General features: G+C 40.2%; 1 protein-coding gene across 3 annotated transcripts in view; it reads left to right on the forward strand.

Annotated features, from left to right (window-relative positions):
* Positions 1–27,491, forward strand: part of ERMP1 (endoplasmic reticulum metallopeptidase 1) — a 60,377-nt gene that overhangs the window by 13,422 nt on the left and 19,464 nt on the right. The window contains exons 5-10 of one of the 3 annotated variants that reach the window (XM_061425355.1): positions 14,895–15,041; positions 15,716–15,808; positions 18,171–18,383; positions 20,865–21,085; positions 23,869–24,043; positions 24,415–24,605. In XM_061425355.1, coding sequence (XP_061281339.1) covers positions 14,895–15,041; positions 15,716–15,808; positions 18,171–18,383; positions 20,865–21,085; positions 23,869–24,043; positions 24,415–24,605 — 1,040 coding nt within the window. The remainder of the gene's footprint in view (positions 1–14,894; positions 15,042–15,715; positions 15,809–18,170; positions 18,384–20,864; positions 21,086–23,868; positions 24,044–24,414; positions 24,606–27,491) is intronic. The other 2 variants (XM_061425356.1, XM_061425357.1) reach the window with 2 other exon arrangements.

The raw sequence follows: 27,491 nt of genomic DNA on the forward strand, positions 1-27,491 counted from the left end.
GTGTTAATTTCTGCTATACAACAACATGAATCAACTGTAAGTGTACATGTACCCCCTCCACGTTGAGCCTGCTTCCCGTATTCCGTCCCACCCCTCTCGGTCGTTGTGGGCCGCTGAGCTGAACTCCCGTGTTACACGGCAGCCTCCCGCTAGCTGTTTCACGTATGGCAGTGTATATGTGTTAGTGCTGCTCTCCCTTTATCCTACTCTTTCCTTCCCCTGCTGTGTCCACAAGTCTCTTAGCAGCTTTCAAGTATGCAATACAGTATTATTAAATTTAGTCCCCGTGCTGTACACACATTATGTCCCCGTAACTTACTTATTTTATGACTGGAAGTTTGTGCCTTTTGGCCACCTTCACCTGTTTCCCCCACCCCCCTCCCCCCATATTTGACAACCACAGTCTGTCCTCTGTTATCTATGAAGTCCTTTTCTCAGGGGAGGGGTCAGGATTCCATGTGAGATCAAATGGTGTTTATCTTTCTCTTTCTGACTTAACTTCATTTAGGATGGGCTGAATGATATTCCAGTGTGTGTGTGGAAGAAAAAAATTTGCAACTGTATGATAATGGGTGTGTGTGTGTGTATACACATACACACACATTTTCCTTATCCATGCATCTGTTGATGGATGCAGGTTGTTTCCATGTCTTGGCTATTGTAAATAATGCTCCAGTGCATATGGGGGTGCAGATATCTTTTTGAGTTTGTTTTTGTTTTTTTTTTTGGATAAACGCCCAGAAGTAGAATCATATAGTTTTTAATTTTTTGAGAAACTTCTATACTGTTTTCCCTAGTGGAAGCACCAATTTACTTTCCCACCAACAATGCACAGGATTCCCATTTCTCCACATCCTTACAAACACTTATTTCTTATCTTTGTGATAACAGCTGTGCTGACAGGTATGAAGTGATATGTCACTGTGATTTTGATCTGTGTATACCTGATGATTAGAGATGTTGAGCACCATTGAAGTACATCTTAGGCATCTGTTTACCATCGTTAGACAAGTGTCTATTCAAGTCCTGTGCCCATTTTTTAATCAGATTGTTTGGGATTTTTTATTTTGCTCTTAATTTGTATGAATTCTTTATATTTTAGATATTAACCCTTTATCATATATATGGTTTACAAACATTTTCTCTCATTCAGTACACTGCCTTTTCATTTTGTTGATGATTTTCTTTGCTGCGCTGAGGCTTTTTAGTTTGATGTAGCCCTGCTTGTTTATTTTTTGCTTTTGTGAAATCCAAAACATCATCACCAAGACCAATGTCAAGGAGCTCACTACCTATGTTTTCTCCTTAGAATTGTATGATTTCAGTTTTATGTATTCAATCTTTAATCCATTTTGAGTTAACTTTGTGTATAGTATAATACAGTTGTTCATTTCCATTATTCTGTGTGTGGCAGTCCAGTTTTCCCAATACCATTTGTTTCAAACACTGTTCCTTACCCACTGTATATTCTTGGCTCCTTGTTGTAAATTAATTGACCATATATGTATGGAGTTACTTCTGAATTCTCTGTTCTGTTTCACTGATCTGTGTTTCTGTTTTTATGCCAATATCATACTGTTTTCATGACAAGAGCTTTGTCATACAGTTTGCAATCAAGAAGTGTGATGTCTCCAGCTTTATTCTTCTTGCTTAAAGTTGCTTTGGCTATTTGGGGTTTTTTATGGTTCCATACAAATTTTAGGATTGTTCTATTTCTGTGAGAAATGCCATTGGCATTTTGATAGGGATTGCATTGAATCTATGGAGAAGGCAATGGCACCCCACTCCAGTACTCTTGCCTGGAAAATCCCATGGATGGAGGAGCCTGGAAGGCTGCAGTCCATGGAGTCGCTGAGGGTCGGACACGACTGAGCAACTTCACTTTCACTTTCCACTTTCAAGCATTGGAGAAGGAAATGGCAACCCACTCCAGTGTTCTTGCCTGGAGAATCCCAGGGATGGGGGATTCCCTGCCTGGTGGGCTGCCGTCTATGGGGTCGCACAGAGTCGGACATGACTAAAGTGATTTAGCAGCAGCAGCAGCAGCATTGAATCTATAGATTACCTAGTCTAGCATGGATATTTACCAATATTAATATTTCTAATCTGTGTTGTTCAGTTGCAAAGTTGTGTCTGACTCTTTGGGACCCCATGGACTGCAGCACACCAGTCTTCCCTGTCCCTCCTTATCTCCCAGAATTTGCCTAAGTTCATGTCCAGTGAATCAGTGATGGCATCCAACCCATCTCATCTTCTGTTGCCATCTTCTCTTTCTGCTTTCAGTCTTTCCCAGTATCAGGGACTTTTCCAGTGAGTTGGCTGTTTGCATCAGGTGGCCAAAGTATTGGAGCTTCAGCTTTAGCATCAGTCCTTCCAAAGAGTATTCAGGGTTGATTTCCTTTAAGAGTGACTGGTTTGATCTCCTTGCTTTCCAAGGAACTCTCAAGAGTCTTCTCCAGTACCACAGTTCGAAAGCATCTATTTTTCTGTGCTCTGCCTTCTTTATTGTTCGGTTCTCACAGTTGTACTTGACTACTGGAAAGACTGTAGCCTTGCCTATAAGGACCCTGGTTGGTGAAGTGATGTCTTTGCTTTTTAACATATTGTATACGTTTGTCATAGCTTTCCGGCCAAGAAGCAATTTTCTTATAATTTCATTGCTGCAGTCACCATCTGCAGTGATTTTAGATTCCAAGGAGAGGAAATATGTCGCTGCTTCCACCTTTTCCCCTTTATTTGCCATGAAGTGATGGGACCAGATGCCATGATCTTAGTTTTTTTTAATAGAGTTTTAAGTCAGCTTTTTCACTCTCCTCGTTCACCCTCGTTAAGAGACTCTTTTGTTCCTCTTTGCTTTGTGCCATTAAAGTGGTATCATCTACATATCTGAGGTTGTTGATATTTCTCCTGCCAGTCTTGATTCCAGCTTGTAACTCATCCAGCCTGGCATTTTGCATGATGTGCTCTGCATATAACTTAAATAGGGTGACAGTAAACAGCCTTGACATACTCTTTCTCAACCCTGAACCAGTCCATTGTTCGGTATAAGGTTCTAACTTTGATTCTTTTTTTTTTTTGGGCCTCGATCAGAAGGACTTGGGCCCCTAACTTTGATTCTTGACCTGCATACAGGTTTCTCAGGAAACAGGTAAGATGGTCTGGTATTCCTATCTCTTTAAGAATTTTCCAGTTTGTTATGATCCACATGGTCAAAGGTTTTAGTGTAGTCAATAAAGCAGAAGTAGATGGTTTTATTGGAGAAGGCAATGGCACCCCACTCTAGTACTTTAGCCTAGAAAATCCCATGGATGGAGGAGCCTGGTAGGCTGCAGTCCATGGGGTCGCTAGAGTCGGACATGACTGAGCGACATCACTTTCACTTTTCACTTTCATGCATTGGAGAAGGAAATGGCAACCCACTCCAGTGTTCTTGCCTAGAGAATCCCAGGGACGGGGAAGCCTGGTGGGCTGCCGTATATGGGGTCGCACAGAGTCGGACACGACTGAAGCGACTTAGCAGCAGCAGCAGCAGCAGCAGCAGCAGCAGATGGTTTTAAGGAATTCCCTTGCTTTCTCTATGATCCATCAAATATTGGCAATTTGATCTCTGGTTCCTCTGCCTTTTCTAAACCCAGCTTGAACATCTGGAAGTTCTTGGTTCATGTAATGCTGAAGCCTAGCTTGGAGGATTTTGAGCATAACCTTACTAGCATGGGAGATGAGTGCAGTTGTCCAGTGGTTTGAACATTCTTTAGTGTTGCTTTTCTTGGGAATTGGGATGAGGATCGACCTTTTCTACTCCTGTGGCCACTGCTGCGTTTTCCAGATTTGTTGACATATTGAGTGCAGCACTTTAATAGCATCATCTTTTAGGATTTTAAATATCTCTGCTGGAATTTCGTCTCCTCCAACCTTTATTGACACCAGTGCCTCCTATGTCCCACTTGACTTCACACTCCAGAATGTCTGGCTCTGAATGACAGACTACACCAATGAGGTTATCTGGGTCATTAAGATCTTTTTTGTACAGTTCTGTGTATTCTTTCTGGATATTTTCAATCTCTTCTGCTTCTATTAGGTCTTTACAGTTTCTATCCTTTATTGTGTCCATCTTTGGAAGAAATGTTACTTTGATATTTCCAATTTTCTTGATGAGGTCTCTAGTCTTGCCCTTACTGTTGTTTTCCTCTATTTCTTTGTATTCATTGAAGAAGGCCTTCTTGTCTCTCTTTGCTGTTCTCTGGAACTCTGCATTTAGTTAATTTATGAGCACACAATTTATTCCATTTATTTGTGTTATTTTCAGTTTCTCTCATCAGTGTCTTAAAGTTTTCAGTGTATGTGTCATTCACCTCCTTGGTTAATTTGTTCCTTGGTATTTTATTCTTTTTAATACAATTGGAAATGAGATTGTTCTCTAAATTTCTTTTTCTGATAGCTCACTGGTGTATAGAAATACATCTGGTTTTGTGGAATGATTATATATCCTGAATTTTTACTAATGGTATATGAAGATGGCTTAATATTTAAAAGTCACTCTGTGTAGTTCATCACATTACCACCTCAGTTGAAAATCTCAGTGTAATCATCTCAGTATATAAAGAACAGGGTTTATGTTCCTTCAATAACAGTACATTTATCATATTCAGAAAGTATGATATTAATATAAAACTGTCAGTGAATAAACTGCATATTCAGATTTCTCTTGTTTTGATAACATTTTAGCTGTTTTTAATCTGAGTTCCAATTCAGGATCAAACAGCAGAGATATTTTGATGTATAATAATCATTACATAACATACAAGTAAAAAATATGTGTGAACATAATTATTATAAAGTCAATACACATCTAACTTCAATATGTGAAAGAGGATAGACTCTGGCCACATGCTCCCAGAAGTTTTCCACCTGCCTTTTCTCAAATACTAGGTTGGTGCAGAAGTACCTGTGGTTTCGGACCCTGAATTTTAAATCAGTATAATTAGGCTAAAACACATCTTTATTAATAAAACAGGAAGCATCACAGTCAATACATTTTTGCCAACAGGAAATAAAAATAGGACCCATCACAGTACGTTTTTGCCAGTAGGAAATAAGTTTATTCCTATAGCATAAAAATCTGCTCTTTCGAATTCAACAAACTCTTGGAAAGCATTTTCTGTGTCCTCCTGGTTGTGGAAGCATTTTCCCTGCAAAAAGTTGTCGAGATGCTTGAAGAAGTGGTAGTCAGTTGGTAAGAGGTCAGGTGAATATGGCAAATGAGACAAAAGTTCGTAACCCAATTTGTTCAACTTTTGAAGTGTTGGTTGTGCAATGAGTGGACAGGTGATGTGGTGGAGAAGAATTGGGCCTGTTCTGTTGAACAGTGCCAGCTGCAGACATTGCAGTTTTTGGTGTGTCTCATCAATTTGCTGAGCATACTTCTCCGAGGTAATGGTTTTGCTAGGATTCAGAAAACTGTAGTAGATCAGAGAGGCAGCAGACCACCAAACAGTGACCATGACCTATTTTTGATGCAACTTTGGCTTTGGGATGTGCTTCAGAGCTTCATTTTGGTCCAGTCACTGAGCTGGTTGTCTCTGGTAGTATAAAATCCACTTTTTGTTGCATGTCACAATCTGATTGAGAAATTGTTCATTGTTGTATACAATAAGAGAAGACAACATTTCAAAATGATGTTTTTGATTTGTAGTCAACTCAGTTCAGTTCAGAGAAGGCAGTGGCACCCCACTCCAGTACTCTTGCCTGGAAAATCCATGGATGGAGGAGCCTGGTAGGCTGCAGTCCATGGGGTCGCTAGGAGTTGGACACCACTGAGCGACTTCATTTTGACTTTTCACTTTCATGCATTGGAGAAGGAAATGGCAACCCACTCCAGGATTCTTGCCTGGAGAATCCCAGGGACGGGGGAGCCTGGTGGGCTGCCGTCTATGGGGTCGCACAGAGTCAGACATGACTGAAGTGACTTAGGAGCAGCAGTAGCAGCAGTTCAGTTCAGTCTCTCAGTCATGTCCGACTCTTTGTGACCCCATGGACTGTAGCATGCCAGGCCTCCCTGTCCAGAACCAACTTCCAGAGTTTACTCAGACTCATGTCCAATGAGTCCGTGATGCCATCCAACCATCTCATCCTCTTTCATCCCCTTCTTTTCCTGCCTTCAATCTTTCCCAACATCAGGGTCTTTTCCAATGAGTCGGGTATTCGCATTAGGTAGCCAAAGTATTGGAGTGTCAGCTTACCATCAGTCCTTCCAATGAATATTCAGGATTGATTTCCTTTAGGATGGACTGGTTGGATCTCCTTGGAGTCCAAGGGACTCTTCAAGAGTCTTCTCCAACACCACAGTTCAAAAGCATCAATTCTTCGGTGCTCAGCTTTCTTTATAGTCCAACTCTCACATCCATACATGACTACTGGAAAAACCATAGCTTTGACTAGATGGACCTTTGTTGGTAAAGTAATGTCTCTGCTTTTTAATATGTCGTCTAGGTTGGTCATAACTTTTCTTCCAAGGAGCAAGCGTCTTTTAATTTCATGGCTGCAGTCACCATCTGCAGTGATTTTGGAGCCCCCCAAAGTAAACTCTCTCACTGTTTCCATCGTTTTCCCATCTATTTGCCATGAAGTGATGGGACCAGATGCCATGATCTTAGTTTTCTGAATGTTGAGCTTTAAGCCAACACTTTAAGCTTTTTCACTCTCCTCTTTCACTTTCATCAAGAGGCTTTTTATTTCTTCTTCACTTTCTGCCATAAGGGTGGTGTCATCTGCATATCCGAGGTTATTGATATTTCTCCTGGCAATCCTGATTCTAGATTGTGCTTCATCCAGCCCAGCGTTTCTCATGATGTACTCTGGATAGAAATTAAATAAGCAGGGTGACAATATACAACCTTGACATACTCCTTTCCCTGTTTGGAACCAGTCTGTTGTTCCATGTCCAGTTCTAACTGTTGCTTCCTGATCTGCATACAGATTTATCAGAAGGCAGGTCAGGTGGTCTTGTATTCCCATCTCTTTAAGAATTTTCCACAGTTTGTGGTGATCCACGCGGTCAAAGGCTTTGGCATAGTCAATAAAGCAGAAATAGATGCGGTCAACTCACAAGGCACCCAATTACTGACATTTTTCACCTTTCCAATTTGCTTCAAATGCCAAATGACTGTAGAATGGTTGACATTGAGTTCTCGGGCAACTTCTTGTGTAGTTATAAGAGGATCAGTTTCAATGATCTTCTCAGATGGTTGTTGTCAACTTCTGATGGCCAGCCACTGTGCTTCTTACTTTTAAGGCTCTTGTCTCCTTTGCAAAACTTCTTGACTACCACTGTACTGTACGCTCATTGGCAGTTCCTGAGCCAGATGCGTTGTTGATGTTGTGAGTTGTCTCTGCTGCTTTATGACCCATTTGAAGTCAAATAAGAAAACTGCTCAAATTTGCTTTTTTGTCTAACATCATTTCCATAGTCTAAAATACATAGAAAATAAACAGCAAATAATAATTTATTAGCAGTTGACTGGCTACAGTCCAGTCCAGCTCAGTCGTGTCCGACTCTTTGCGACCTCATGGACTGCAGCATGCCAGGCTTCCCTGTCTGTTACCAACTCCCAGAACTTGCTCAAACTCATGTCCATCGAGTCAGTGATGCCATCTAATCATCTCATCCTCTGTCTTCCTCTTCTCCTCCTGCCTTCAATCTTTCCCAACATTAGAGTCTTTTTCAGTGAGTCAGCTTTTTGCATCAGGTGGCCAAAGTATTGGAACTTCAGCTTCAGCATCAATCCTTCTAGTGAATATTCTGGGTTGATTTCCTTTAGGATTGATTGGTTTGATCTCCATGCTGTCCAAGGGACTCTGAAGAGTCTTCTCTAGCTCCACAATTGAATGTATCAATTCTTCCGTGCTCAGCCTTCTTTATGGTCCAACTTTCACATCATATATGACTACTGGGGAAAGCATAGCTTTGACTTTATGGACCTTTGTTGGCAAAGTGATGTCCCTTTTTAATACACTGTCTGGGTTTGCCATGGCTCTTCTTCCAAGGAGCAAGCGTCTTTTTAATTTCCTGGCTGCAGTCACTGTCCACACTGATTTTGGGTCCCAAGAAAATAAAATCTGCCACTGTTTTCACTTTGTCCCCCATCTATTTGCCATGAAGTGATAGGACCAGATGCCATGATCTTTGTTGTTTGAATGTTTAGTTTGAAGCCAGCTTTTTCACTCTCCTTTTTCATCCTCATTAAGAGGCTCTTTAGTTTCTCTTTGTTTTCTGCCATTAGAGTGGTATCTTCTGCATATCTGAGGTTGTTAATATTTCTCCCAGAAGTTTTGATTCCAGCTTGTGATTCATCCAGCCCACCATTTCTCATATTCTCTGCATATAAGTTAAATAAACAGGGCGACAATATATAGCTTTGACATACTCTGTTCTCAAGTTTGAACCAGTCCATTGTTCCATGTCCAGTTCTGACTGTTGCTTCTTGTCCTTCATACAGGTTTCACAGGTGACAGGTAACGTGTTCTGGTATTCCCATCTCTTGAATTTTTCCAGTTTATTGTGATCCACACAGTCAAAGGCTTTGGCGTAGTGAATGAAGTAGAAGTAGATATCTTTTAGTATTCCCTTGCTTTTTCTATGATCCGCTGGATGTTGCAATTTGATCTCTGGCTCCTCAACCTTTTCTAAATCCAGCTTGTATATCTAGAAGTTCTCAGTTCATGTACTGTTGAAACCCAGCTTGAAGGATTTTGAGCATTACTTTGCTAGCATATGAAATGAGTGCAATTGTGTGGTAGTTTGAACATTCTTTGGCATTGCTCTTCTTGGAATTGGAATGAACACTGACCTTTGCCAGTCCTGTGGCCACTGCTGAGTTTTCCAAATTTGCTAACTTGGTGAGTGCAGCACGTTAACAGCATCATCTTTTAGGATTTTAATTAGCTCAGTTGGAATTCACCACCTCCAGTAGCTTTATTTGTAGTAATGCTTTCTAAGGCCCACTTGACTTCATACTCCAGGATGTTTGGCTCTATGTGAGTAACCACACCACTGTGTTTATCTGTGTCATTAAGACTTTTTTTCGTGTAGTTCTTCTGTTTATTCTTGCCACATCTCTGCTTCTGTTAGGTCCTTGCCATTTCTGTCCTTTATCATGCCCATCTTTGCATGAAATGTTCCCTTGGCACCTCCAGTTTTCTTTACGGGATCTGTAGTCTTCCCCGTTCTGTTGTTTTCCTCTATTTCTTTGCACTGTTCACTTAAGAAGGTTTTTTCATTTCTCCTTGCTATTCTCTGGAATTCTGCATTCAGTTGGGTATATCTTTCCTTTTCTTCTTTGCCTTTCACTTCTCTTCTTCTCTCAGCTCCTTGTAAGACTTCTCCCTTGTGTGTGTGTGTTTATTTCAGTGTTTTTCATGTGTTTTATTTTATGGATTTTATATTATGTTGTAACCATTTTAATGCATGACTTGATCCAGTTCAGGCCAATGGCAGCCCCTTCAGCTGGTGCCTGTCCTTTTGACACGTCTCTGACGTGTTTGAGCACTTCCTTTCTGGCACAAGATGTTCCCACTTTTGAGTATTTTCCTAGCCTCAGATTTGGAATTGGGCATATCTCTAGGGAGAACTGGTTCTTTTGGTGGATAATGGTATTCAAAAGCAAAGAGCCTGATGCTGAGTATGTTTTTCTTTATGTTTATCTTGTTTCGGCTTTCTAGGGCCTTTTGAATTCATAGCTTGGTGGTGTTTCCTGTAAGTTTTCAGAAGTTATTGGCCTTAACTTCTTTTAAACATTGCTTCTGTTCCCATCCTCCCCTTCCTCTGGGATTCCAGTTACTCATGTTAGACCTTTATACCCTATCCCATATGTCTTATAAGCATTTTTGAGTTTTCTATCCCTGTTTCCTTTTGTGCTTTAATTCTCTGGATCTATCATTTTTCTTCTGCTGTTTTTACCTTTGTTTCTTTTTTTTTTTTCCTGTTATCTCCAACTTTTATTTATTTATTTTTAATATAAATTTATTTATTTTACTTGGAGGCCAATTACTTTACAATATTGTATTGGTTTTGCCATACATCAACATGAATCCACCACAGGTGTACATGTGTTCCCCATCCTGAACCCCCCTCCCTCCCTCCTCCCCATACCATCCCTCTGGGTCATCCCAGTGCACCAGCCCTGAGCATCTTGTATCCTGCATCGAACCTGGACTGGCGATTCATTTCACATATGATATTATACATGTTTCAATGCCATTCTCCCAAATCATCCCACCCTCTCCCTCTCCCACAGAGTCCAAAAGACTGTCCTATACATCTGTGTCTCTTTGCTGTCTCACATACAGGGTTATCGTTACCATCTTTCTAAATTCCATATATATGCGTTAGTATACTGTATTGGTGTTTTTCTTTCTGGCTTACTTCACTCTGTATAATAGGCTCCAGTTTCATCCACCTCATTAGAACTGATTCAAATGTATTCTTTTTAATGACTGAGTAATACTCCATTGTGTATATATACCACAGCTTTCTTATCCATTCATCTGCTGATGGACATCTAGGTTGCTTCCATGTCCTGGCTTTTATAAACAGTGCTGCGATGAACATTGGGGTACACGTGTCTCTTTCAATTCTGGTTTCCTCAGTGTGTATGCCCAGTAGTGGGATTGCTGGGTCATAAGGCAGTTCTATTTCCAGTTTTTTAAGGAATCTCCACACTGTTCTCCATAGTGGCTGTACTAGTTTGCATACCCACCAACAGTGTAAGAGAGTTCCCTTTTCTCCACATCCTCTCCAGCATTTATTGCTTGTAGACTTTTGGATCACAGCCATTCTGACTGGCGTGAAATGGTACCTCATTGTGGTTTTGATTTGCATTTCTCTGATAATGAGTGATGTTGAGCATCTTTTCATGTGTTTGTTAGCCAGCTGTATGTCTTCTTTGGAGAAATGTCTGTTTAGTTCTTTGGCCCATTTTTTGATTGGGTCATTGGAACAAAATAGAAAGCCTAGAGATAAATCCACGCACCTGTGGACACCTTATCTTTGACAAAGGAGGCAAGAATATACAATGGAGAAAAGACAATCTCTTTAACAAGTGGTGCTGGGAAATCTGGTCAACCACTTGTAAAAGAATGAAACTAGAACACTTTCTAACTCCATACACAAAAATAAACTCAAAATGGATTAAAAATCTAAACATAAGACCAGAAACTATAAAACTCCTAGAGGAGAACATAGGCAAAACACTCTCCGACATACATCACAGCAGGATCCTCTATGACCCACCTCCCAGAATATTGGAAATAAAAGCAAAAATAAACAAATGGGACCTAATTAAACTTAAAAGCTTCTGCACAACAAAGGAAACTATAAGCAAGGTGAAAAGACAGCCTTCAGAATGGGAGAAAATAATAGCAAATGAAGCAACTGCCAAAGAACTAATCTCAAAAATATACAAGCAACTCCTGCAGCTCAATTCCAGAAAAATAAACAGCCCAATCAAAAAATGTTTTTAAAAATACTTAGGAATATATCTACCTAAAGAAACTAAAGACCTATATATAGAAAACTATAAAACACTGGTGAAAGAAATCAAAGAGGACACTAATAGATGGAGAAATATACCATGTTCATGGATTGGAAGAATCAATATAGTGAAAATGAGTATACTACCCAAAGCAATTTATAGATTCAACGCAATCCCTATCAAGCTACCAACAGTATTCTTCACAGAGCTAGAACAAATAATTTCACAATTTGTATGGAAATACAAAAAACCTCGAATAGCCAAAGCGATCTTGAGAAAGAAGAATGGAACTGGAGGAATCAACCTACCTGACTTCGGGCTCTACTACAAAGCCACAGTTATCAAGACAGTATGGTACTGGCACAAAGACAGAAATATTGATCAATGGAATAAAATAGAAAGCCCAGAGATAAATCCACGCACATATGGACACCTTATCTTCGACAAAGGAGGCAAGAATATACAATGGATTAAAGACAACCTCTTTAACAAGTGGTGCTGGGAAATCTGGTCAACCACTTGTAAAAGAATGAAACTGGACCACTTTCTAACACCATACACAAAAATAAACTCAAAATGGATTAAAGATCTAAACATAAGACCAGAAACTATAAAACTCCTAGAGGAGAACATAGGCAAAACACTCTCCGACATACATCACAGCAGGATCCTCTATGACCCACCTCCCAGAATATTGGAAATAAAAGCAAAAATAAACAAATGGGACCTAATTAACCTTAAAAGCTTCTGCACATCAAAGGAAACTATTAGCAAGGTGAAAAGACAGCCTTCAGAATGGTAGAAAATAATAGCAAATTAAGAAACCGAAAAACAACTAATCTCAAAAATATACAAGCAACTCCTACAGCTCAACTCCAGAAAAATAAACGACCCAATCAAAAAATGGGCCAAAGAACTAAATAGACATTTCTCCAAAGAAGACATACAGATGGCTAACAAACACATGAAAAGATGCTCAACATCACTCATTATCAGAGAAATGCAAATCAAAACCACTATGAGGTACCATTTCACACCAGTCAGAATGGCTGCGATCCAAAAGTCTACAAATAATAAATGCTGGAGAGGGTGTGGAGAAAAGGGAACCCTCTTACACTGTTGGTGGGAATGCAAACTAGTACAGCCACTATGGAGAACAGTGTGGAGATTCCTTAAAAAACTGGAAATAGAACTGCCTTATGATCCAGCAATCCCACTGCTGGGCATACACACTGAGGAAACCAGAAGGGAAAGAGACACGTGTACCCCAATGTTCATTGCAGCACTGTTTATAATAGCCAAGACATGGAAGCAACCTAGATGTCCATCAGCAGATGAATGGATAAGAAAGCTGTGGTACATATACACAATGGAGTATTACTCAGTCATTAAAAAGAATACATTTGAATCAGTTCTAATGAGGTGGATGAAACTGGAGCCTATTATACAGAGTGAAGTAAGCCAGAAGGAAAAACATAAATACAGTATACTAACGCATATATATGGAATTTAGAAAGATGGTAACAATAACCTGGTGTACGAGACAGCTAAAGAGACACTGATGTATAGAACAGTCTTATGGACTCTGTGGGAGAGGGAGAGGGTGGGAAGATTTGGGAGAATGGCAATGAAACATGTAAAATATCATGTAGGAAACGAGTTGCCAGTCCAGGTTCGATGCATGATGCTGGATGCTTGGGGCTGGTGCACTGGGACGGCCCAGAGGGATGGTATGGGGAGGGAGGAGGGAGGAGGGTTCGGGATGGGGAACACATGTATACCTGTGGCGGATTCATTTTGATATTTGGCAAAACTAATACAATTATGTAAAGTTTAAAAATAAAATAAAATTGGAAGAAAAAAAAAATGTTTTTACCTTTGTATTAAGCTGTGTATGTATTAAAATTCTTAACAGCAGTTATTATTTTCAGTTCTAGGGTTTCTATTTGACACATTCTCTGTTAATGGTTTGTGCTTGTTTAGTGATACCCTTGCTATTATCTGTGTTTTTGAATAATTAATATTTATTTTAAAATTCATGCCTGGTAACTCCAGTATCTGGGTCACCTAGGTATCTGATTCTGTAGTGTTTCTTCACCCCTTCTATCCTCCACCATTTATGTTTTTTTTTTTTCCTGTAGGAAAGCAAATGATTATCTGGTTATAAAGTTATGAAAATGTTAATATTCTTGGATTCTCTGAAATGGAGTTACTTGATCTGTCAACATCAGATAACTTTTTGCTAAATTTAGTTATAATATACAACCCCTGAATCTCAGTGGATTACAACAGCAAAGCTTTATTTGTTGCTCATGTTACATTCTGGTCCCATGGTTATTGTGTTCCATGTGTCTTATTCATCCTGGGATCCAGGCTGAAGAAGCCCCCATCAGGGACATAGCAATCTCAGGGCCAAAGTTAATGGGAGAGGTGGACCATGTGATGGCTCTTCAGGGTCTGTGTCTCTCCCATTCACAGTCAGTTGGCTGAAGCAATTCATGTATGTGCTGCTTCCACAGGAGGCATTGTAAGTTATGTGAGAGGGAACAGTGAATAATTGGGGACAGTAATGTTATTTATCTTGTTATCTGAAAGAAAAAACTCCTTTATTTGAAAACTGTATATGATGGAGATGTTAATGTGGAATTGTTAATAATGATACAAGTTATGTGTAATAATAAGGAACTTTATGATATGTTCAGTAATTACACAGTTATTAAAATGATCATTTAAAAATTATTTGGCTGCTTTGGGTCTCCGTTGTGGCAGGCAGCATCTTTTCACTGCAACGTGCAGGCTCTCTAGTTGTCGTGTGCAAGCTCAGTTGCCCTGCAGCATGTGGGAGCTCAGTTCCTTGACCAGGAATTGAACCTGCATCTCCTGCATTGAAAGGTGGATTCTTAACCACTGGACCATGATCACTGTAATATCTAAAATAATCATTGTAATAACTAGCAACATAGGAATGTGTTTAGTACAACGTTAAGTGAAAGAGAAATGTAAAGATTATACATACCCTATCAGTACATCTGTGTACACACATACATTTATAAGTCATATATAAGTCGAAGACTTAAAAATGATAATAGTTATCTTTGGATGATGGGCTTGTGAGTAGTTTTTCATTTTTAAACTTAAACTTTTTATAGAGCTGTTATATTATTATTAAAAGCAATTTTGTTGCCACAAGGTTATTTTTCATTTAAAAGAATCATATGCATTTATCAAAGAAATGTTGGAAAATATAGAAAAGAGGATTAAAAAAACAAAACTCTTGACCTATCTCCCCAAATCACCATAGTAACTACTTTATGTATGTTAAAAAGTTCCAGATTAACCTCATATTGTTGTCATATTTTATTTTAGGTCCTGAAAATCCTTGGTTGGTCCAAGCTTATGTCTCAGCAGCTAAACACCCATTTGCTTCGGTGGTGGCTCAGGAGGTTTTCCAGAGTGGAATCATTCCTTCAGATACTGACTTCCGGATCTACAGGGATTTTGGGAACATTCCAGGTATTGTCAATTGTTATGGATTTTTCTGTGACAATGATTAATTAAAAACAAGTCTTACTTTTTGGAAGTTTGTGGGTAAGCAGCATTTTCTGAGAGCAGATTTTTATGTGAGAACTGTATATACTGACTCAGTCAAAGAGAGTTCCTGATAGTCTCCTTTTCTTTTAAACTCCAATTTACTTTAAATGCTTCCTTTTTCTAGAACATGTCATCTTGGCCCACAGTGTGACAGAAGAACAGGGGAGAACTGTTAGCACTTCATTTGCAAAAGATGGTGATAGATCCTTCAGGGGTCTTTTTCATCGTTACCTTGCTTTGCCAACTGCCCTGGGGACTTGTACAGCTTATTTAAAGATAAAATTTGGCTCTGGCCAAATTCTACATCTGGCAAGATGTAGATGGTAAAGTTTTGATGACCTCCCATGCCAGTATTCCTACTCCTTGCTGTGTGACTTGTAATGCCCCAGTCATTACATATTGAATTATGTACCATAGCTATAGGTTCTGTGAGAATTTCATCATTCCTTCATGAATGTGACAAAGCAGTCATGCTACTGCTTTGCTGTCTTTTAGGAATTTAATACATTAAATACATTAAACAAAGAGGCCTTAAATTGAGGTTGATCTTTAAAGTAAAATGACTTTTATTTTGTTTTTTTTTCTGTATGTCTTAGGAATAGACTTAGCTTTTATTGAGAATGGATACATTTATCACACCAAGTATGACACAGCGGACAGAATTCTAACAGATTCCATTCAGAGAGCAGGTTGGTACTCTGATTTAGACTTTTGATATTAAGATGGAATATTATGGATGACCTGTGAGCCTATAGATACTCTGTGTCCTGTGCATTAAGGAGGCAGTGTATGGTGTGAATGAAGTGGGGCTTTGGAGTTAGATGAGGCTTTGAATTTTAGCCTTGAACTCTAGTTTAGCAGTTAGGAACCTAAGACTATTCATTATGAGGAATTTGAAAGGGAGTTGACTTAGGGTTATGGAAACATTGCTGAGTATTCAGAGTGTAGCCAAAATGGAAGCTGTACATTGGAGGTGGCACAAACACATATTTGGGCAACTTGCCCAGGTATGGAAAAGTTACATTGATCCAAGGTTGGGTGGTGAGGACAGGTGAGCCAGTTATATAGGACAGGTGTCAGGACGGGAGTTAAAATGCTTTCCAGTGACATCAGTAGTAGTCAGGGGAGGTGAGTCTGAGGCTGAGCCATCCAAAGAGTTGGGATTTGGCACAGTGGGAAAGAGCCTGTTTGAGTAAGAGCTCTGCGTGAGTAGGGCTTGTTTGTGCTGAGGACTGTTAGACTACAGTGTGAATGGAGGTTGCATTTTTCAGACATAGAGGGAAATGAGGCAGAGGTGTATGGAGGTAGAGAAAGCTGTAGATGGCTTTAAAAGTCAGCAAGCGGATGCTATAGGAATAAGAGATCATTAAAGGCCTGCATATGTGAATGAATGATGGTTTAAAATGCTGTCAGTCTGGTGATGCAGTATGGAGTGTATGGGAGACAAGGGGAGAGAGCCAAGAGTCAGGGCTGTTCCAACAGTAATTTTAGTGTGGAATACAAAGACCTAGACTGTAGTGCTGGCAAAAGATAGACATGAAAGCAAGGGTGGAAAACTAGGTACATTTTGAATGAAAACTCAGCAAGACTTGATAGGTTACATAGTAGGGATGAATCAGATGGATGGCAGCAAAGAAGACCTCAGAGGGTAAAGCCTGGCTGGCTGGGGAGAGATGACACCACTGACCATAATTGGACATGGGAAGGTGGCTCTCGCCCAGAGCAGTAGTGAGAAGGGGGAGGAGGCTGTGAACTCTGTCAGATACGAGACAGAGGGTGTCTGTGAACTGACCAGATGAAAATGTAGATATGCCATTAGAGACTGTGGCAGAGCTGGGTATCTGGGTTTGGAAATTAAAGGCACAGTCAAAACCACAGAAGTCTGGAGAATGGAAATGGTGTTTGGAAGGGTGAAACAAACCTGAGCTTAGGGGAAGATGCATTTGAAGGCGGCAGGAGAGCTGATGAAAGAAATCCCACAGTGAGACAGTGTGGTGTCTTCAGTGAAAAGAAGAGGAAGTCCAGGACGGAATGAGCATCAGGAAGATATGCCAGCCATTCAGAGCTTCTTACAATTCTTCATTATCAGTCATTGATTGATGTAACAGATACTTATGACGGCCTCTGAGGTGCCAGCTTCTGCCTGACGATGACTCAGCCCGCTCTCCAGTTTCATTGCAAAATACTCTCGCTCCTCATTCTGGACATTTTTCCTCTCCTCAGGGCCTTTATCTACACGGGTCTCTAAACAAAATCTCTCCCCTGTCGTAGCTCCTATCCATCCTTTAGCTAGTTGATTTCTCCAACTCCACTAGTCTCCCTGATATGTTCTTAGGGCACTTTCTCCATACTATTTCTTTTTTTAATTGAGATATTATTGACGTTCCTTATTATTATTTTTTTAAATATTTATTGAGCTGTATCAGGTCTTAGTTGCGGCACACAGGGATCTTTCACTGGGGCATGCAGGCTTCTCCAGTTGTGGGCACAGGCTCCAGAGCATGGGCTCAGTAGAGTAGGCATGAGGACTGAGTTGCCCCATGGCATGTGTGACCTTAGTTCCCTGAACAGGGGTTGAACCTGCATGTCCTGCGTTGCAGGGTAGATTCTTAACCGCTGGACCAGCAGAGAAGTCCTTATTAATTCTTAATACATGTGTAATAACTTGTTTGGTGTCAGAGAGCTTCTTGAGGTTCTTGGTTCCCCACTGAATTTCTATGTCAGAGCAGTGTCCGCTACATTAAGTATATATTAAATGAATAGAGACTGAGAAATAGCTGTTGGGTTTGTCACCAGCGAGGGTACAGTTGATCAGGGAGTAGCTATAATAACTAGAAGAGAAAGGATGAAGACCAGGTCACGGAGCTTCAAAGCAGAGAAGAAACAGTGTAGAGGGCATGGACCTTATAAGAGAGATTTAGCAAGAAAAACTGGGGCGAACAGTAGGATGGTAGAAAGCTGTTTCTGTTCATAGTCTTTCTAGGTACTCCTTGACTCCAGCAGTGGATGGTTTATTCAACATTGTTACCTTTCATTTCTTTTTACTAATAGGTGACAACATTTTAGCAGTTCTTAAATATCTAGCTACATCTGATATGTTGGCTTCTTCTTCTAAGTATCAACATGGAAACATGGTCTTCTTTGATGTGCTTGGCCTGTTTGTCATTGCCTACCCGTCTCGTGTTGGCTCAATAATTAACTATATGGTGGTAATGGCTGTTGTTTTATACCTGGGAAGGAAATTACTGCATCCCAAATATAAGAGTAAGTATTTTCCTCTAAAACTACAATACTGGATGGATATAGAGTTTACCTAAAGTTGTTTGGCACTTTTCTTGTATCTTTCCAAGAAGTTACAAATCTTAAGAAAAATAACATTTGATTTACACTATTGTAAGAAATACAATAAAGGACAGAAATGGTATGGACCTAACAAGAGGTAGCAAGAATACACAGAAGAATTATACAAAAAAGATCTTAATGACCTAGATAACCATGATGGTGTGATCACTCACCTAGAGCCAGATATCCTGGAACTGAAGTCAAGTCGGCTTTAGGAAGCATCACTATGAACAAAGCTAGTGTAAGTGATGGAATTCCAGTTGAGCTATTTCAAATCCTAAAAGATGATGCTTCGAAAGTGCTGCACTCAGTATGCCAGGAAATTTGGAAAACTCAGCAATGGCCACAGGACTGGAAAAGGTCAGTTTTCATTCCAATCCCAAAGAAAGGCAATGCCAAAGAACGCTCAAACTGCCGCACAATTGCACTCATCTCGCACGCTAGCAAAGTAATGCTCAGAATTCTCCAAGTGAGGCTTCAACAGTATATGAACCAAGAACTTCCAGATGTTCAGGCTGGATTTAGAAAAGGTAGAGGAACCAGAGATCAAATTGCCAATAAGTATCCGTTGGATAGAAAAAGCAAGAGAGTTCCAGAAAAACATCTGCTTCTGCTTTATTGACTTTGTGTGGATCACAACAAATTGTGGAAAAACTCAAGAGATGGGAATACCTCTGCCAACCATACCTGCCTCCTAAGAAATCTGTATGCACATCAAGAAGCAACAGTTAGAACTGGACATGGACCAACAGACTGGTTCCAGATTGGGAAAGGAGTATATCAAGGCTGTATATTGTCACCCTGCTTATTTAACTTATATGAAGAGTATATCATGTGAAATGCTGGGCTGGATGAAGCACAAGCTGGAATCAAGATTGCCGGGAGAAATATCAATAACCTCATATATGCAGAGGACACCACCCTTATGGCAGAAAGCGAAGAGGAACTAAAGAGCCTCTTAATGAAAGTGAAAGAGGAGAGTGAAAAAGCTGGCTTAAAACTCAACATTCAAAAAAGATCATGGCATCTGGTCCCATCACTTCATGGCAAATAAATGGGGAAATGATGGATCAGTGACAGACTTTATTTTCTTGGGCTCCAAAATCACTCAGATGATGACTGCAGCCATGAAATTAAAAGACGCTTTTTCTTTGGAAGAAAAGCTATGACAAAGCTAGACATCATATTAAAAAGAAGAGACATTCCCTTGCTGACAAAGGCCCATCTATTCAAAGCTGTGATTTTTCCAGTAGTCACGTATGAATGTGAGAGTTGGACCATAAAGAAAGCTGAGCAGTGAAGAACTGATGCTTTTGCACTGTGGTATTGGAGAAGATTCTTCTGTTGAGTCCCTTGGACTGTAAGGAGATCAAACTAGTCAATCCTAAAGGAAATGAGTCCTGAATATTCATTGGAAGGACTGACGCTGAAGCTGGAACTTCAATACTTTGACCACCTGATGTGAAGAACTGACTCAGTGGAAAAGGCCTTGATGCTGGGAAAGATTGAAGGCAGGAGAAGGGAACGACATCCAACAGACAGTTGGATGGCATCCCTGACTCAATGGACATGAGTTTGAGCAAGCTCTGGGAGTTGGTGATGGACAGGGAAGTCTGGCATGCTGCAGTTTGCAAAGAGTTGGATACAACTGAGCAACTGAATTGAAGAAATTTCTAAATGAGTATCAGGGTGATATGCTCATTATACTTTTAGTCTTGGTGAAGCATGCAATTTTTATGTACTTATGCACTTCATGGAAGTACTTCAAAAGCTTGTAGAAAATGGTTTGTAAAGATTGACTTTTAGTGAAGAGTCCCTTAAAAAGCGTTGTCCACATTGCAGACCAGTAGCACCCTGTTCTGGAGTATGAATGAACTGTTTCTGGTTAAATTGGTCTGCTTCTGCTTGAACTGTTTTATAGTCTTAAGTTAGTGTGTGCTGTTAGCAGGTCAGATATTTAGCAGCGATTTAAATATTCCTTAATCACTGGTTATTTTCTCATGCTGCTTCTCTTCCTGTGTTAAGTTTCTTTTGGTAAGACTTTATATGTAACTCTGCCTTCCATTTTTGCTGTTATTTCAATACACAAAGCATTCCAGAGGTGATAAAAATCAAGACGACTCCCTTTCCTAGTCAGGAATATAGCTGAACTTTTCCTGAAGACTTACCTCTTTGGGTCCTTTGTACCCACAGACTCTCAGCAAATGTTCATACTTGAATTTTATTCACTGATACTTTCCTTGTTTGTTGTAATGTTTAACAAACCTTACCCCTAGGAAATGCTAATATTTTCAATTATAGTGGTAAATTTTGTTTTAATGTTTGCTCCTTTAATTCTACTAACTGATGGTGAAATTGATTTGATAAAGACAGTGATCACTACTCTTGTTTTCTCCCCGTCAGCTGCTACCTACACAAAGGACTTCTTCTGTGGACTTGGCATCACTCTGATAAGCTGGTTTACCAGCTTGGTTACAGTTCTCATTATAGCAGTGTTCATCTCACTTATTGGACAGTCCCTCTCATGGTATAACCACTTCTATGTCTCCGTTTGTCTGTATGGAACTGCAGCTGTAGCCAAAATAATATTCATACATACCCTTGCAAAAAGATTTTATTATGTGGTAAGTGTTGGGCTTTTTTTATTAATTTCTTTCTGCCACCTTCAAGGATTGAAGTCAAACTCAGGTGGGGTTCCTTATGTTTGGCCTTTTGTGACACCAAAAATTGTTTGGCATGGTTATGGAAAATCGACTCCCAGAACCATGTTGACTTTCTGGAAAACTTCTTATTCTGAGGGTTGCAGACTTATTCAGTGAGTTTACACGGCTGGCAAACAGTGTTTGGGGTGTTGGTGACAGCAAGGCGTGTTAGCATAGCCTTCTGCCTCTGCTGACAGTGGCAGTTTTTATGACCATGCTCTTTAATCTGCCAGCCTTCCCTGGAACCACCGGTTATTTTTATTTGAATAGCCCTGTTCTCTGGTGGACTGTCAGCTCCTTGAGGGCAGGGATGATTCTGTTCACTGTCCCCTGTGCTTAGGCAGTCTCTGGCACAGAACTGACACACTGTTTTCTGCCTGGATGAGCACTGTATCTAAAGCTGCACTGAACTTGTTCAGTCTCCTTTACTGTTTTTTTTTAAAGCTGTGTGTTGTTGATACAGATTCTGTCAGCATGCTAGGTGGTCTGGGGGTTAGTGACACATTGCTGAGGAGAGAAAAGGAGGGGAGATAGAGTTCCAAAATAATACATGCTGTCTTAGAGAAATAGCTGTAGTCATGGTTTCAACTGTATACATTTGTTTGGTAAAAACAAAGTTAATATTAGGTTTATGAGAGAGCAGGACTAAAAATTGAATAATTAGTGAGAGAGCAAGCCACACACATTCTGATTTTCTAAGATAATAAAAGGGAAAATCTTTCTTTCTTCCCTCATTTTCAGTATGGCATGTGCACACCTGTTTATTTCAGTTTGTCCTGCTGGGGATTAGACTGGGGACACGGAAGACTGTAAACAGCATACTTTCACTAGCATGTCTTCAGTACCTGAAGCTTGGTCTCAGTTCAGTTCATGTTGGGATATGGTGTAAGGAGCCCTTCTGTGTGGCAGGCCCTACTCAAGAAAGATTCATTGAGGTTAGCCATCTGTTTATGGTTGAGCCAATACTTATATCTTCATGACTTCAGTTTCCAAAAGAACTACATGATGCGGCTCAATTTCAAGTGTTTATTCTTGCTGCAGTGGGATGTAACCAGAGTGTGGCTGACACTCTGGTTGATATGGCATTGGGGTACAGTAGAGGGTAAGACAGGAATGCTTAGTAAAATTCTAATTTCAGTTGTCCAATTTTGAAACTTTGGGCTGAAGGCACAGTAGAAAGAGTAATATTTTCATTTTTGTCTCATATTGTCTTTGAGTACCCAGTGGGTTCCCATCCTCAGGCCTAGTCTTTTCTTTGAGAAGGTCACAGTCTCACTGGGGGATGCAATGATGGGGAAACCACAGTGACTCCAATGCACTGGGATAAAGTGAAATAGTGATAGCTTCGCAGTGCTGTAGGATTGTAGGGCCAGGAGAGATTAACTTTGTTTGTGGAAGTCAGGAAGACTTCATGAAGGTGGTGACATTTGAACTGCGTTTTTTGTGGCCTGAGTAGAAATGTACCAGGGAACTGGTTGATGGGCAAAGGTCAGAATGTACAATTGGGTCACAGGCAATAAGAAGTTCAGTGTGGTGAAGATAAGGTTGATAGTTAGAGCATAACCCTAAAAATCACTGGGGCCACAGTTTAAACTTTCTAGGCAGGATATTAAATGAGAAGATTTGTGATTCAGCAGGAACACTTTGGTAACAGTATACATTACCAATGGACTGGAAGGGGGAAAGGGTGATAGAGGTGGGGAGAGGGGAGCTAGATTTGAGGGATGTTTGAACTTGGTATAAAGTGGGAACAGTGTAAAACATCTTATTATAGTCTTCATTGTTGATATCTTTGTTTTTAAATATCTGAGTGGAATCTGGCTTCAAATTGAATCCTGAGAACTATTTTATTCTTTTCAGAGACCATGACTCTTGATTAATAGTGTTGAACATCTAACATTTTACCAACAATAGCCTATCTTTCATTGTCCAAGGAAGTTTGTCAAGTGACCTTTAGTTTGTTTTGAAACATGTGTGACTGAAACTCTTTTGCATTTTTGAAGTAGGGGCCCTTTTAACAAACATGCCCTGGACTGTACAGAAATGAGAAGGCAGAGGAGAGAGAAAAGCTTAAACATACCTATTTCTGTTTTGATGTTTCTGCACTGAAATTATAACTTTCATGTTTACAGTAATAGAATCACTGGTACAGAAGTTAAAATGTATAAAGTTCAAAAGGCAACTTTCTTCTGTAGAACTCAAGGTGCTGTACAGGAATCCTCAGACTTTCAGACTTCAAAGCTCAAAAGTGTTGATCAAACCCCCCATGGCCCTGTGCTCTAAAGGTCCTGCAGTTCTTGAGGCATGCTGTTGGAGGCACTGCAACAGCTTATACTGTTCTTCATATGGGTTGTTTCTCTGGTTTGCTTGACATTCTTTGAAAATTTCATGAATAAGAGCTTATAGTAGTGAATGTTTTAAGGGAAGTCCTTTCTTCTACTTTAGAACATTTCCAAAGGTCTCTCAGCCCAGTGGAGGGAAAGCTTATATATAAGTAACAATGTTTTTACCCTAACTTGTTAAATTCTCCTTTCCTGTGCAGCAATTTGAACTTATTGCTTCCTGAGAGGAGGTAGCTTTGTCAGTGTTTACTTCATAGTTTAAAGGATAGACCCTGCTCAAGACAAAATGTAGCTTTTCTGAGCAGTGGAAATTATACTGCAGTAGAAGATCTTGATGAGTTGTCTGTATTTTTTTTCTTTCAGAATGCCAGTGGCCAGTATCTGGGAGAAGTATTTTTTGATGTCTCGTTGTTTGTACACTGTGGGTTCCTTACAGCTCTCACTTACCGAGGGCTCTGCTCTGCATTTATTAGTGCTGTCTGGGTGGCATTCCCGTTGCTCACAAAGCTTTGCGTGCAAAAGGACTTGAAGCAGCATGGTAGGGTCTTTTTGGTTGCAATACAAACGGGAAATGCCTTAAAATACATTAAGGCTTCCAGAAACTTGTCTCCTTATTTGATTTTATTGGGTAGGCTTTCAAAATTGTTGCTGTTTTAAGATCACACAGATGTTTATCTTATACCCATCATTCTTACATAAATGAACACATGGTAATATATTACATTTTTTGTTTTCTTATTTGTATTTTACCCTCTCAAAGTGTTTTATCTCTGTTTATAACATGTACCAAAAGGCCAAGTCACTGCTAACCTAATTTTTGTTAGGTGTAAAGATACACTGTTGCTATAAAAAGCTATTATCTCACTGGAGAATTTCAGAGATGTATGTTTTCTTTCTCTTTTTCTCTAGGTGCTGGAGGAAAATATATTGCCTTTTACCTTTTGGGGATGTTTATTCCGTATCTGTATGCACTGTACCTCATCTGGGCCGTATTTGAGATGTTTACCCCTATCCTTGGCAGGAGTGGTTCAGAAATTCCACCTGACGTTGTGCTGGCCTCTATTTTGGCTGGTTGTACCATAATTCTCTCATCCTATTTTGTAAGGAAAAAGTTTTTTTTTTTTTTAATTTCCTTCTTCATTTTATATATAAATATGTGATGAGTTTAACCATGCTAGATCTTACAAAATAGTATTGAAGAGCTTCCCTGGTTTCTCAGACTGTAAAGAATCCGCCTGAAATGCAAGAGATCTGAGTTCAACCCCTGAGCCGGGAAGATCCCCTGGAGAAGGAAATGGCAACCCACTCCAGTATTCTTGCCTGGAAGATTCCATGGACAGAAGAGCCTGGCGGTCTACAGTCCATGGGGTCGCAGACTTGGACACGACTGAGTGGCCAACACTTTTTCTACTCTTAAGCCAAAGAAATGGTGCATATTGTAGGTTTGGTGTGGTCAGAAAACGTAGAAGCGGGGGTTTGTTAGTTTTGCTTTCTCATGCTCCCAAATCCTCTGATGATACTTTTCAGATAGCTTTCAAACCACCTGAATGTAAATGTGTGGAATGAATACCAAGTGAGAACTGGTAGAGATTGCTTGGTGGTGAATTTTTAGACTGTGTTTTGAACTTACTGACTAGAGGCAAGTGTTAATAAATACGTGGTAGTTTCACCGTTGCTGGTAGAGCCAGTGAAGGGAGACTCATTCTGATGGGGACTTTTCCACTGTCATTCACCCGCCTCATTGCTGGCACCGCCAAGGTCACTAGTTGAGTCTGTGTCTTTGAGTGACACACTTAAAGCACCCGAGCATGCTCATTTACCAAGTAATAAGAACGTGTCACAGCTCTTGTCATTTTGCTGTCTGTGTTCTGCCCGCAGAGAGAGAGTCCTGCCTTGCCATGCCTGCTTCTCTTCCCTGGGACTCTACAGGGGAGAGGGGGAAGAAATGGTGCAGAGTGGATAACATCCACCCTGCTGGAGCAAGCTCCAGGCAGAGCTCTGCCCTTCGCGTGGTGTCAGCACTCCCCAGTTCAGTGGTTCTTTTCATTGCAGTTCCTAAGAGTAAGACATAGTCATTGAATACCTGGAGTTATACTCTGAGACTTGAGGCTAGGGGACAAAACAGAAAAAATAGTTATGACTCTTACAATTCTTTCCTCCATGGAAATGACAATGAGCTTTTGACACGGATACAGTAAAAGGCATCTCATGTGAAGACTCAGATCTAGGAACCAGAGATAAGAATACCACATGCATGGTCAGCACTATCCATGGAAGTCCCTTCAATAGACAGGTTGTCCTTGTTTAGTCACTAAGTCATGTCTGACTCTCTTGTGACCCCATGGCCTGTAGCTGGCCAGGTACCTCTACCCATGGGATTTTCCAGGGAAGAATACTGGAGTGGGTTGCCATTTCCTTCTCTCAAATCACCAATAAATAGTGTATGTGACTGTGTCTATAGCCCTGTAGAGTAATTCTTATACACAGAACTGTTTTTTTTTTTTTACCATTAATACTATGGTTAAGTCTTTACTGGTATTTGCAGGGATGGATGGAAAATTCTAAAGTGCTCTTTGTTCAAGGTTTACTTCTCTTGGTTTTAATGTTAAGCCTTTAAATCCTCTGTGTTTCTTGATAGGTTGGCTGTTGTGAGAATTAAAGGAGTTTGTAGTGTCATCATATGTAGATTAGGTTTAATCTAGAGTAAGAGAAGTTATGAACTGGATCCTCTACCCCCCAAATGTATTTAAATCATCTTCCGTGAGTGAAGGCTCTTGATGGCTCATAAAAGATGATCAAAGTGTGGGGCATTTCAGATCAGTTCCATATGAACTGGGGACAAAATGAACCCTGAAAACTGGGAGTGACCCCAAAGCATGGAAATCTTTGAAACCATGAACAACTAGATTAAAGTTATTATCTTCTAAATTATATTTTATTAGGAAAGCTTTTGGAGGTGCCTCTTGGAATATTTTAAGCTCTAATTTGATTGTCATTATAATGTGAGATAACTGCTGCTCTTTGATGCTGTGGGTTACCATTCTCTTCACTCTTATTTGTGTGTACCTGTGGTATAGATAGTGGCTTTTTAATAGAGTGAGCCTTTTCCCCTTGGGTAGTGAAGAACTGAACCATAATGCATACTTCTGAAAGCTTTTCTCTAAGTCTATGGGGATTTATTAACTATATTTGCTAGAAAGCAATTAAATTGCCGTCAAATGACTGGTTAACAGACTTCTGGGAGTTATCCCATGCTGGGGCCGTCATGGTTATATTGATTACATGAGACTCCTGGTAGGAGGGGGATCAGGAGGAAACTGTCAGAGAGAAACAGAAAAAGCCAGTACACACTGGACATTCCATAGTCCCTTCTCATGCTTCTCTTCATTTTCATTCACACCCATTTCGGAACCATATCAGATATAATATTTAAGACAAAAGATAGTGACAGTTAAGACAGTGGGATCCAGACACATTGTTACTTAGGCCATTCTCTTCTTCCTTCTCTCCCTCTGTGATCACCTTTTCATTTATCACCATTAACCAAACCTCTTCCAGAAGGTGGACAGAAGAGGCAGAAGATGAGCCTCATAACCTGGAGAAGAGAGAATGTGGATGTGGGAACTATAGCCGAACCGGAAGCTGTAGGACAGCTCTAGGTGGAGAATGACAGGAACCACAGGGAGGTTTTATCTGGACCCACATGACTTTGTACCGAAACCTAACCAGCCTTCCACTGGAGGTGAAACTCATTTTGTGGCAGGGTATTCGGTACTGTGCTAAGGAGCCACATTTTAAATATTGTGATTCCTAGGAGGAAGAGGGACAGAGAGGGTAACAAACTGTGTTCTGCTAACTCACTACCCTAAATCCTTGGGTACTTTTTCTCCTTTCTGGCTCCAGTGTGAAAACATAAGGCCAGTACTCCTTTGCTGGAGATTACTCTGGATGGCGCATGTTACACTGTAGATATAAAATCTCTCTAT

Source organism: Bos javanicus, chromosome 8 (genome assembly GCF_032452875.1).
Source record: "Bos javanicus breed banteng chromosome 8, ARS-OSU_banteng_1.0, whole genome shotgun sequence".
Classification (NCBI taxonomy): Eukaryota; Metazoa; Chordata; class Mammalia; order Artiodactyla; family Bovidae; genus Bos; species Bos javanicus.